The sequence below is a fragment of the Perca fluviatilis genome, chromosome 21 (assembly GCF_010015445.1).
Source record: "Perca fluviatilis chromosome 21, GENO_Pfluv_1.0, whole genome shotgun sequence".
Lineage (NCBI taxonomy): Eukaryota > Metazoa > Chordata > Actinopteri > Perciformes > Percidae > Perca > Perca fluviatilis.
The window spans coordinates 15,900,731-15,913,389 of NC_053132.1; the positions used below are offsets into that span (position 1 = coordinate 15,900,731).

At 40.7% G+C, this 12,659-nt stretch overlaps 1 protein-coding gene across 1 annotated transcript in view; it reads left to right on the forward strand.

Annotated features, from left to right (window-relative positions):
• The window catches only part of lrp2b (low density lipoprotein receptor-related protein 2b), a 50,961-nt gene that overhangs the window by 28,968 nt on the left and 9,334 nt on the right, over positions 1-12,659 (forward strand). Inside the window, exons 46-63 of the mRNA XM_039789362.1 lie at positions 11-136; positions 283-402; positions 968-1,099; positions 1,361-1,562; positions 1,659-1,954; positions 2,626-3,142; positions 3,335-3,490; positions 3,803-3,973; positions 4,099-4,322; positions 4,423-4,600; positions 5,568-5,764; positions 6,020-6,265; positions 6,746-6,874; positions 7,360-7,479; positions 7,773-7,889; positions 7,970-8,086; positions 9,425-9,562; positions 10,675-10,797. Coding sequence (XP_039645296.1) covers positions 11-136; positions 283-402; positions 968-1,099; positions 1,361-1,562; positions 1,659-1,954; positions 2,626-3,142; positions 3,335-3,490; positions 3,803-3,973; positions 4,099-4,322; positions 4,423-4,600; positions 5,568-5,764; positions 6,020-6,265; positions 6,746-6,874; positions 7,360-7,479; positions 7,773-7,889; positions 7,970-8,086; positions 9,425-9,562; positions 10,675-10,797 — 3,309 coding nt within the window. The remainder of the gene's footprint in view (positions 1-10; positions 137-282; positions 403-967; positions 1,100-1,360; positions 1,563-1,658; positions 1,955-2,625; positions 3,143-3,334; positions 3,491-3,802; positions 3,974-4,098; positions 4,323-4,422; positions 4,601-5,567; positions 5,765-6,019; positions 6,266-6,745; positions 6,875-7,359; positions 7,480-7,772; positions 7,890-7,969; positions 8,087-9,424; positions 9,563-10,674; positions 10,798-12,659) is intronic.

The window sequence follows — 12,659 nt, forward strand, 5'->3', positions numbered from 1 at the left end:
CCCTCTGCAGCTGACCGGACGTGTCCCGCGGGCCAGGTCAAGTGTGATCGCAACAACATCTGCATCTACCCTGAAAACCTGTGTGATGGCTACAACAACTGTGGAGACAACAGTGATGAGAATCCTCTCTTCTGCGGTAAGTTGAACACTCAGCCTTAATGTGTGTTAGAGAAAGAGACGTGATAAGAACTATCACCCACAGAGTTTGTGTTTTACCTGCTGAGTAGATTCCGTAAGAATTCTACAAGGATATATGTCAGAATTTCTGTTCCTGTGCTACAGCGGGTCGTACATGCTCTCCAGATCAGTTCCGCTGCGATGGAGGAAAGTGTATCCCTGACTCTTGGGTGTGTGACTCAATCCAAGACTGCACTGATGGAACAGATGAACCTCTTTCCTGTAGTGAGTTCTTTGCATTTACATTTGACATTTTGGCTTTTTAGACAGGTTCAACTTACATTCAGAGAGCATGTTCAGTGACTTGATATCTTGACACGACTCGATTGCTGAAAGAAGGAGATCAACCTTTTGACTGTAGTTACACGCCCTAACTTTTGTGTTTCTAGTATGGTTTTTAGTTGGTATGTGGAGCCAATGCATTTGGATGACACCTTTTATATACACAGTAACTCACAATTCTTATTTTTAAATCGCAGCCAAATTAGGCAAAAGTTATATTAATTTTACTATTGAAATACTGATTTCCAGATAATAACCTTTAGCTACATTTGTTTAGTTGTGTGTTGTACTTTAAATCCAGCAGTGGATTTTTTAGAATAGATGCCACATTGTTTTTAAAGGATAGTTATCAATGACCTGTTATTTATACAGCAAGTAAGTGTCACCATGTGGTAATCTTTTTGCCTTTCAATCACATTTTTCAGCTCTTTGTTGTTGATTAGTGGTGTGTGTTTAGAGTAGATCTCTTAATGCGTCTTGAAAATGATTTCTCTTTGTTCTTGTGCAGAGGATCAAATCAAAACATGCAGTCCCAGTCAGTTTACTTGTACCAATGGAAACTGCATCCCCCAGTCAATGGTCTGCGATGGCAACAATGACTGCTGGGACAACAGTGATGAAGCTCCTGAACTACAGTGTGGTGAGATAGCACTTAGACATTTATTTATTTCACTGTGCGACGAGGGTAATACTGGTAATCTATTTATTGTATGTGATGTGTTAGAGGCTAGAAAAATACACTATATTTTAGCTAATTTGTTTTATTCTCAGCTCTTTTCCATGTCTCACCTGAATTAACGTACACTTAACAGCTGCATGTGTGATCTTGCACAAGTTTATGGTATCATATAGTTCATCCATCCCTGGCTGACCATTCTTATACTCTCTCTGTCTCCTTCAGGCCAACGTACCTGCAGTTCCAACCAGTTCACCTGTCCAACCTGGTACCCTGGCTACCCGCGCTGTGTGCCGTTAAGCTTTGTGTGTGATGGGGAGAAAGACTGCGCCAACGCGGCTGATGAGCTCCAGAACTGCCCCAACCGCACCTGCCATATGAACGAGTTTGCCTGTTCCAATGGGCTTTGCATCCTCCTCCCTTACCAGTAAGTAAGAAGTGTGTGTGAGTGAATAAAACATTTATTATATAATAGACATTTGTTCACTTGAATAGAGTCTAATGAATTTGTCTTCTTCCCCAGCTGTGACCGTGTGAACGACTGCGGTGACGGCAGTGATGAGTTGCGCTGTACATATGACACATGCAGCAGCAACCAGTTTACCTGCAGTAACGGAGCCTGCATCCCTGCCTCCTTCACCTGCGACGGGGAGAGTGACTGTATGGATGGCTCAGATGAGGGAGACAGCTTGTGCGTCACGCCCCAGCCCACCTGTGCTCCCCAGCAGTACATGTGCAAGTCAGGCGATTGTATCGACATCCATAAGGTGTGCAACGGACAGAAGGACTGCCAGGACAACAGCGATGAAAAAGGCTGTGGTAAGAGATACGAAAATAAGACATTATGTGACAATACTGATGTGAATTGATTTGAGTGTAGAGGAAAATAAGCATCTTTCTTACACAACCGGGATATTTGGTTTCGCAAGCCATCACTTAAATACAGATGTATTGTTTTAATTCAGTGGAGAAATACAATGGGGATTCTTCCTAAGGGTATTCAATATCCTTAAATTTATGTCCAGTTGGATACATTTTGTGAACCAAAATATTACCTCCCATGTTTTAAAAAATCCAAAAATAAATGTTAAAATGGGTGCTTGAATTTCTGTTGAAGTTTAATCAGAAATATCAAAGTTCTCACAAGTTTTATGAATATACACATGTAATTAGGAGCAGCAACACATTTTTTTTATTCTAAATGATTGATTAAAGATTTAATCTTCAAATGTTTGGATTTGTTTCACAACAGTTCAAAACAAAAAAAAAAGAAAAAAAAAAAAAAAAAAAAATAAAAAAAAAAAAAAAAAAAAAAATTTAAAACATTTCTACAATATTCTGTGAATCCGCTCATTGACTTTTTTTAAATTTTATTTATATAGGTTTATTGTAATCTGTGAGAATCTTTTGCACTCATTTAAAATCTAATTGAGAACTTGTATGTCTGTGTCACCTTGTTTTCCTGTCTTTTCTCCACTTGTTCTGTTTAGGAGTCAATGAGTGCCATAGCCCTTCAGTCCACCAGTGTGCCCAGCTCTGCACCGACACTCTTACCGGTTACTACTGCTCCTGCCACCCCGGCTACCGACTCATGCCAGATGGCAAAGCCTGCGAGGACCTCAACGAGTGTTTAAGCACACCCGCTGTCTGCAGCCAGATCTGCGAAAACACGGTTGGCTCGTACCACTGCAAATGTGCCCCGGGGTACATCCGTGAACCTGATGGACGCACTTGTCGTCAGAACAGTGGCATTTCCCCATACCTGTTGTACAGTAACCGCTACTACATCCGCAATTTGACCACTGACGGGTCACATCTGAGTATAGTCTTGCAGGGGCTGTCCAATGTGATGGCGTTAGATTTTGACAACTATGAGAAGAGGCTTTATTGGCTGGATGCAGGGGCAGGAAAGATTGAAAGGATGCGTTTTGACGGGACTGACAGGGAGACGCTGGTGGATGATGACGTCATAGGAGCTGAAGGTCTGGCACTGGACTGGGTGGGCAGGTGTGTGAAGTGGGAGGAACTTCATTATTAAAGCTTTGTTAATAAAGAATTAATTATTGAATAGTTTATTAAACAATGAGCAGTCCAATACCTAGATATGTTTACGTGAAAAAAAAATATTTGACTCAGTCTGGCTGACCAAAACAGGGCTACAGCAGTGTCAGTAAAAAAAACTGTTTGTGTCTGTTGCAGGAAATTGTACTGGGTGGACGGTTATTACGGTTCAGTTCATGTGATGGAGTTGGATGGGCGCTACCAGAGGAGGCTGCGGTCAGGAGAGTTCACAGATGGAAATACCACTTATCTTATCAGCCGACCTCGTGCTGTGGCTGTTAACCCCAAATATGGGTACTGACAATCTCACACACACACACATACACACACACACACACAGTTTACACTTGATGTTTAATTTTGGAAATAGGTTTTTACATTGTGCTGTCTACACTGATATCCAGTTAGGCTCAGGAATAGGAAAGGTAATAAAATGTGTCCAGAAATACAGTATTAGGTATTACTAGCTGTTTGCTATTTGCTGAAGATTTATAATAGTAAGTATCCACTACAATTTACTCTTGAATTCTTTGTTTTGATATTTCCCATCCTTCCTTTTATCTTCCGTCCTGTCCTCTTTTTTTTTTTTTTTTTTCTTTCTCCTAGATGGCTGTACTGGACTGACTGGGGTGACACAGCATATATAGGCAGAGTTGGCATGGATGGAAGCAATATCAGTGCCATTATCACAACCAAGCTGGAGTGGCCCAATGCTCTGACTATAGACTACACCACCAACAAGATCTTTTTTGCTGATTCCCACCTTAACTTTCTGGAGTGAGTCCATATTGAGTTGCCATCAAGTATCCTTTAATGGGGCTCTGAATTCTGTAGTTATTTCTGTATAATAGTACCAGTAGGACTTACAACGTGTATTAACCCTCCACTGTATCAACCTTAAGCTTTGCAGACATGGACGGCCAGAACCGACACCGGGCCATTGCTGGTACACTTCCCCATGTCTTCGCTGTTTCCCTGTTTGAAGACTGGGTTTACTGGACAGACTGGAACACACACACAGTGGAGAAGGCTCACAAGTACACTGGCGAACAGCGCACAATCATGGGCAACAACACGCATCGGCCATATGACATTCACGTCTACCACCCCTACAGGCAGCCTCGCAGTATGTACATTTGAACTGTGGATGCTTATATTCTTATTGTCTCAATGGACTGCAGCTCAGAATAGATCAATATGTTGTTTTTAATTGATTTATTTTCCAGGTGAAAACCCCTGCTCCTCCCATCACCTGACCTGCAGTCACTTGTGTCTGATTGGCCCTGGTGGGCAGCAAGCTTCCTGCCAGTGTCCAGATCACTTCATTGGCCTCTCTGTGGGCTTCAAGATCCAGTGTGTCGCTGACTGCTCAAGCACCCAGTTCCGCTGTGGAGACAATGAGAAGTCAGTCCGATATAAAATCACTTGTGTTCCCATTCCACTGTCCTCACAACTCCATTCATCAAGCCAGTCTCAATGTTCTTTCACACTAAACTCTATCCAAAGTAAAAACAAATTACGAAAATTAATGGGATTATTTTCAGAGCTTTATGTATTGGGGGATTTTCCATAAAACCCTGTGAATCAATGGATTAATTTCTTTGTAAAAAATAAAATAAAAAATAAAAATACATAAATAAATTCACATTAATTATAAGATTATACTGTCATTGCATTTCAGACAAACATTTCCAATATTGAAAAGCAGGCTATACTGATCACAGGCTGCTAATTTCTATTGGTGTTTGTTGCAGATTGTTGTGCAACAAATAAGGCTTAAGAAAGACATAATTGAGAATTTCCTGATTGCTTTCAACTGTTAGATTTATTGTGATTATTTTATAATCGCGAAAAACACAATACTCTTTACTTTGGATCTTTTTAAGCAAAGTCTGCGGTACTCCTCTTAAATTAGTAAACCTTTACTGTTTTTTTTTGTTTTGAATTAACGCTGTAGGGAAACAGGATGTGAACCTTGTAGGTTATAAAGATTTACATTTCAGGGTTAGTAGTACATTTGTAAGATAACAGGAAACGCGTGTTTAGTTGTGTAAAGTTATATGCATTATCCAGATACAATTTTTTTGATGTGGAAAGTATTACTGACACAAGGTTATTAATATCTTTTTGGTTTATTGACAACATATCAGACCCCATGTCGGGTAGAATGACAAAGTCCTGGACTTATTTCTACGAGATGGACATTCAATGTCTGTCATTAAGATATACAGTATTAGAAAATAAGAGCTAAAGAACTAGAAAACTGAATCATATGAACAAACCATTGAAAAAGCAAACAAGGTAAAAAGTATCAAATGCAGAACTAGAGGATAGATTAAGCTAACCTGTTCATGCTCTCTATTGTCCTTAGGTGTGTTCCTATATGGTGGAAGTGTGACGGCCAGTCAGATTGCGGAGATGGCTCAGATGAACCTCAGACCTGCCCACCACGATATTGCCCCATTGGCCAGTTCCAGTGTCAAGATGGCAGCTGTACCTACCCTGGCGTCATCTGTGACGGCCACTCGGACTGCCCCGACAGTTCAGACGAGGAAGCGGCCCTCTGCAGTATGAAAATTAACACAGTTACAGTAATTAACTGCAACAGTGTAGAAAATCAGATAGGGATGTTGTTCACATTTGCAGAATTGAAAAACTTCAGCTTGGGTTTTGCTTATGAAGTACTGAAGAATACTACATTTACTGGTAGAAATTCAGGCCTTGACGAGACTTTGACTCAGGCGAAGCCGTCACACTTAAGAATGAGTTCAGGCAAATGGTTCAGTTTTCAAACACTGGTCAAGCTGTAGTCTGTCCCTGTAGGTGACCACCGATGCCAGGAAAACCAGTTCCAGTGTAAAAACAAGAAGTGCATCCCTGTGTCCTGGCACTGCGACGGCGTGAATGACTGTTCTGATGGAAGCGACGAGGACACAGAGACTTGTTCCCAGAGGACCTGCCGACCGGGACAGTTCCAGTGTGCCAACGGGCGCTGTCTGCCGTCAAGCTACGTTTGTGACGCCCAGGACGACTGTGGGGATGCATCTGATGAGCCGTATGAAACCTGCAGTAAGTAGCACATTATGAGATGGCGGTTTTGGTAAATCGAACAAGAAAATGATACCATACACCACACAAACTGATGATCTTATCCATATTGCTGAGTCAGGAGAGAGAGGTATGATGTCTTGTTTAGTGGCTGTGGCAGGAATTAAAGCTGTGCCATTCCTGATTTTCTTCTGTGTGAAGCACAGTAAGACACTGTTGTAATTGATGACAGCAGTGTAATGTGGCAAAACAGAGCTGACAGTTTAATCAAGCATAGATTTATGTTTTTCAGTGATGTGTGTATATATATATATATATATAATCGATGTAGAATCTTCCATGTCCCAAGAGGAATCTGAGTGAATTAATGATGTTGTATTGTGTTTTTCTGAATTTAAGAGGCACAAACTATTGATCTTTTACCCTCTCATCATCTTCCTTCTGCTCTTACTCACTGTCTGTTTCTCACTTGTTTCCTATGTCTCATGTATCTCTGTCCAGTGGGTCCAGACTACAAGTGTGATGAGGACACTGAGTTCTCCTGCAAGACAAACTACCGCTGTATTCCTCAGTGGGCGCGCTGTGACGGCACCAATGACTGCATCGACAACAGCGACGAGCAAGGCTGCGGTCAGTGCTTGTGTGTCAGCAGATGTATTACGTGACTGCACTGGTTGAGGAAAAACAAATTTAGCAATAAAATACTGTGTCTTACTGTACATGATTTAAAAATCCTTCAGGAGTTTCATGACGATGAACAGAGATCTTGTTTTTCTGCTAGAGCTCTGCGCTGTACTGTTGGAAACAGAAAACCGAAAATAACAGATTTTTCCCACAGTTGTATGCCATTAACACAGGATTATTGACATATTTTGAATAGGCAGGAAAAATGTCATCTGATGGTGGCCCACACCAAAACAAGTTAAAGAGAAAATAGTATAATGAAGACAAGCACAAAATGTTAGTGATGTAGGATCTAAACATACCATTTTGTCAGTCAGTTGTGTGTACGTAATTGTGTTGTATGAACATATCTGGGGTTTTAAACATGGGGTCACTGAACTCTTGTTTTTCAAATTGACCGCATGTCCATTTCTGACTTTGTCTTCCAACAGAGGAGGTGACCTGTGATCCTCTGGGAGATTTCCGATGTGATAACCACCGCTGTGTCCCTATCCGCTGGCTGTGTGATGGCACCAACGACTGTGGTGACAGCTCAGATGAAAGGAACTGCCGTGAGTGTCATACTCCATATTTTTTTGCTTAATCTATCACAGACCAGCAGGAGTCGTGTGACCACCAGGGTTACAAAATTAAATTTTTCTTCTGTTTAGCCCTGTATTTTCGATTATGATTCAATCTACAAAAAAGCATTTACTAATATAATTTTCTTAATGCTGACCTAACCTTTCAGTTTTACTCATACTTACTTACCTGCCTGTGTAGGGTATGCTTGAACAGTAAGACCTCATTCTGATTGCATACTGAATATATTGTGTCTCTTTCTTATGGTGATTGTGGTCTACAGAGCCAAGGCCTTGCTCTGAAAGTGAGTTTCGATGTGACGACGCACAGTGCATCCCTGGAAACTGGGTGTGTGACCAGGACAACGACTGCGGGGACAACTCAGATGAACGGGACTGTGGTGAGCAGGCGCTGCACACAAAATCACTTCCTTGATATATTCTCTGTCATAAACTTGTTACCATCCTGGCTCTCTTCCAGAGTTGCATACGTGCCGTCCAGGTTCTTTCCAGTGTGACTCTGGTCACTGTATCCCTGCTGCTCTGCAGTGTGATGGCCGGCCTGATTGTCAGGACCTGTCAGATGAGACCAGCTGTCGTAAGTGCCTGGTCCCTACAGAGTTTACTGCACTTATATATATATATATATATATATATATATATATATATATATATATATATATATATATATATATATATATATATATATTGTATGAATGAACACATATGGAATTATGTACTTAACAAAAAAGTGTGGAATAACTGAGAAACATGTCCTTATATTTTAGATTCTTTAAAGTAGCCACCCTTTGCTTTTTTATTAATAAGGGAACAAATTCCACTAATTAACCCTGACAAAGCACACCTGTGAAGTGAAAACCATTTCAGGTGACTACCTCATGAAGCTCATTGAGAGAACACCAAGGGTTTGCAGAGTTATCAAAAAAAGCAAAGGGTGGCTACTTTGAAGAATCTAAAATATAAGACATGTTTTCAGTTATTTCACACTTTTTTGTAAGTACATAATTCCATATGTGTTCATTCATAGTTGTGATGCCTTCAGTGAGAATCTACAATGTAAATAGTCATGAAAATAAAGAAACACATTGAATGAGAAGGTGTGTCCAAACTTTTGGCCTGTACTGTATGTGTGTGTGTGTGTGTGTGTGTGTGTGATCTACATGCCCTTAGTCTTAAATTATTCAAGTGTAAATATGAAAATGTCTAAAATGTGCTACAGTAGGACACACAGCACAAGCAGTTAAAATGCAGACTAGAAGCACAGCAACAGTTTAACCCAGTTATTCAAATTTAGTTTTTTCAAAGTAACATTGTAAAACTGCATACACACACAACTACAGTATACTACTGTACAGTACAATAATTGAACAACAGAGTAGCTTTACAAGATCTGAAGGACTGTTTCAATTGACAGTTTGGGTTAAATCTATACCAGTTGCTTTTGTTTTCACATCCAGGTATTTGATTTAAATATGGTATGTTTAAACTGTGGACTTGGGATGCCCTGGTGGTCTAGGGTTTAAGCTTGGCAATGTTCCCAATTCAAGTCTGGCAACGGACCTTTTCTGCATGTCTTTCCCATTTCTTTTCTTCCCATTCTAAAGGCGTAAAAGGTCTGTTGGTTTAGTTGCTCTGTGCACCCTTTGAGTGTCATACCCCAGATCTCAGATCTTAGTGAGTAAAACGTTACCATAATCAAGAAGAAAGGTGGCCACACTAAAATAAGATCAACTCTCTCTAACTACTCCAGTGCAACTTACTCAGTTTTTACCGGGCAACTATTGGCTGTGACTGTTTGTATCTGAAGGTGAGTGGAGAGTGAAGGCTGAAAAATCATGGAAAGAGATAAACACTGATGTTGTCTGTCTGTAGATATTAGATGATCTGTTAATAACCATTTTTTCTACTCCAACAGCTACTCGTTACCCAGGAGGACGTTGGTGCCCTCAGAACCAGTTCCAGTGTGCGAACCGTCTGTGTGTGAACCAGGGCTGGGTGTGTGATGGCGTTGATGACTGTGGGGATCGCTCTGACGAACAGCTCGGTTTATGCTGTGAGAACCATTTGGTTTATAGTGTATGACAAAGTCCTGTGAAAAGAATTTCTCCCTGTGTGATGGACATAATCATTTATCCCTGACACACAATGCTAACCCTAATCTTAATTAATGAACTAATATAAGGATTGATAATATATTTTGAGCATTTTCATGTTAGTAATTTGTTCTATGCATAGACAGATAAATGCAAGCAGATTTTCTTTCCCATCTTCCTAAAATACTATAAAGTGATCAAAGAATCTGGAGCTCTGTAGCTGCTTCCCCCGGTTGAATCTACCTAATACTTAAGTCAACAAATGTGTACAGAGAAGACACTTGAATACGCTTACATGATTTAAAGGAACACGCCGACTTATTGGGAATTTAGCTTATTCACCGTAACCCCCAGAGTAAGACAAGTCGATACATACCCTTCTCATCTCTGTGCGTGCTGTAAAGCTGTCTGACGGCTCCAGCGGCATCAGGCCAGCAGAACATGCAGGTGAATGGTTCCAGCAATCCTACTGCTCCGAATAAGTGACAAGCAACACCAACATGTTCCTATTTACATGTTGTGATTTGTAGAGTCATCATGTGTACAAAAACAACGTAACATGAGACACAAGCATTTTCTAACCGTAAACAAAACCGGGAACTATATTCACAGGCGGAAGAATATAGTGCTTGGGCGGAGTGATATGCTCGCAAGCAAGCCTGTCTGAGAATATAGTTCCGGTTTGTTTTACGGTTAGAAGACTGATGTGTCCTCATGTTACGTTGTTTTTGTACACGCTGTGGCTCTACAAATCAAACATGGAAATAGGAACATGTTACGTTATTTTGTCACTTTGTCACAATTCGGAGCAGTAGGCTAGTTGGAACCAGTTACCTGCAGGATCTGTGCTAAGCTAATGCTGGAGCCGTCAGACAGCGTTACAGCACGCACGGAGATGAGAAGGGTATGTATCGACTTGTCTTACTCTGGGGGTTATGGTGAATAAGCTAAATTCCCAATAAGTCGGCGTGTTCCTTTTAAAGTAGCAGTGTGTTTTTAATAATTTATACTCCCAGTGGTTGTTCTAAACTCAGGTGTGTGTGTGTGTGTGTGTGTGTGTGTGTGTGTCCAGTGAACGTCACCTGTGAGATGCCTTCCAGGTTCCGCTGTGCAAACGGCTACTGTATCTACTCCGGCCTGCTGTGCAACCAGAAGGACGACTGTGGAGACGGCAGTGACGAGAAGGAAGAACTCTGTATGACTCACACACATTTGCCGCAATCTGTTTAGTTCATCAGGGCTATTGTGAATATAAACATTGCTCCTAAAACGTGCAGTATACTCGCCACTCCTGACCTGTCGCGTGACAGTGTGACGTCATGGGAGCGCCGTAACTATTTATACTCGCTCGTTTTGGTTGCGACACTAGTTGCAGTCTTCTCCTGAACAGAGGTGTCGCAACTGAGGAAAGGCTACCGACTTTGCTATTTTTACGGACTAGAAGAAGAAGAAAAAAGGCAGAACTGGCAGCAGCATTTTATTTTTTTTTTATATATTCTTTATTGTATAATAGAGATACAATCAAGGCACACTGTGTTTGTACATTTGTCAAAAAAAGTGTTGACAGCTTTGAGGTAGAAACAATATATACAGCAAAACAACAAATAAAGAAATTGGCAGCAGCATTGACATCAATCATCAAGATGATATTGGAGTCAATGGATGAGGAAGAACAGCTGCTTTTGAGCCTGCTTGCAAAGAAACAAAGAAAAAGAAGGTGGAATGTTCGTCCTTTGAATAACGCCAGACATAAATATGGTGAGTTCAATATCCTCATGGAACAAATGAGGATGATAGACGAAGAGAAGAACTTTGAATTCTTCAGAATGTATTCACAACAATTCAATGACCTACTTCGTCGGATCAAGCCTTTCATTCACCATAAAAGAACTCATCTTAACCCAGTAAGTTTACAAGAGAGAACTTGTCCATGCTTCCTGTTTCCACTTTGTCGTGCGCTGCGGAAAAAAAATAGTGGTGCATGATCTCTGTCGCGGCAGCGAGATCTACGTTATTTTGACGTCACATTGTCGCGCGACAGGTCAGGAACGGCGACTGTAAAAAGCCTTTACCCATTGCCAGTGCTACTTTTTGTATAACAGGTACTGTGTGTAACATCCTCTCTCACCAAATGGGTTTCTTAAATTCTCCGGAAGTGTGGAACTCAAATTTAATGAAAGCATTTTGAAGCACTGGTGTTCTCTTTTGCAGGGTGCAAATGTTTCACCAAAATAAGTTTCTTCCCAAGACCATTTTGCAGAGCCACCGTCGTTGCGTCGAGAGCTTAGTGCTGCCCAAGACGATTGTGATTGGTTCAAAGAAACGCAAACAACCCAGAGCGATTTATTTTTTTATTTTTTGTGGTGTAGCCAGACCTTACTCCACAGTGCTGTGGAGATAGAGCTGGCAATGCGAGACTAGCTCTCAATTAACAAAAAGACAGATACTGAAACACCGCTACACAAAGGTATCAAGCTAAACATATAAGAAAACTTGATAAGATAAAACTTGATTTATACTAAGAGAAATTGCTGAACCTGTAGCTGTTATTTAGAGGCAAGAGCTGGACAACAAACTAATTATTTAGATGCAAAATATTATGATATTATAAAAAAAAATTGTTAAAACTTGTTTAAACACAAATCAGAGACATTTGAGCGAGGCATAAAGATGTAAGCACACGGAAACAAGCGGTAATGCAAACATTGCTTTTTTTTAAACAAATGCTTTTTTCTCCTTTTTTAAACATAACCATTACCAGATATGTAATACGTTCAGGTTCAGCAAATGCACCACCAATCATCAGTTTTTGGTATCCCCAAGGATTAGTCGTAATCGTAACATTACTAATGCCTCATAAACCTTCCTCTCAAAGGCCAGTGAAATGGGAAATCCCAAAATGACATCAGTGTGTCTGCACAGGACACAAAGCCTGAAACATAGAATATAGGGATAAGGAAATAGTCTGTTTAATGGAATTGTTACGCAGTCAGGTTAAATGTCAATCAGAGCAAATTATTTTGAGAGGAGATTAAATAGGTTCAGAGAGGAGATGGA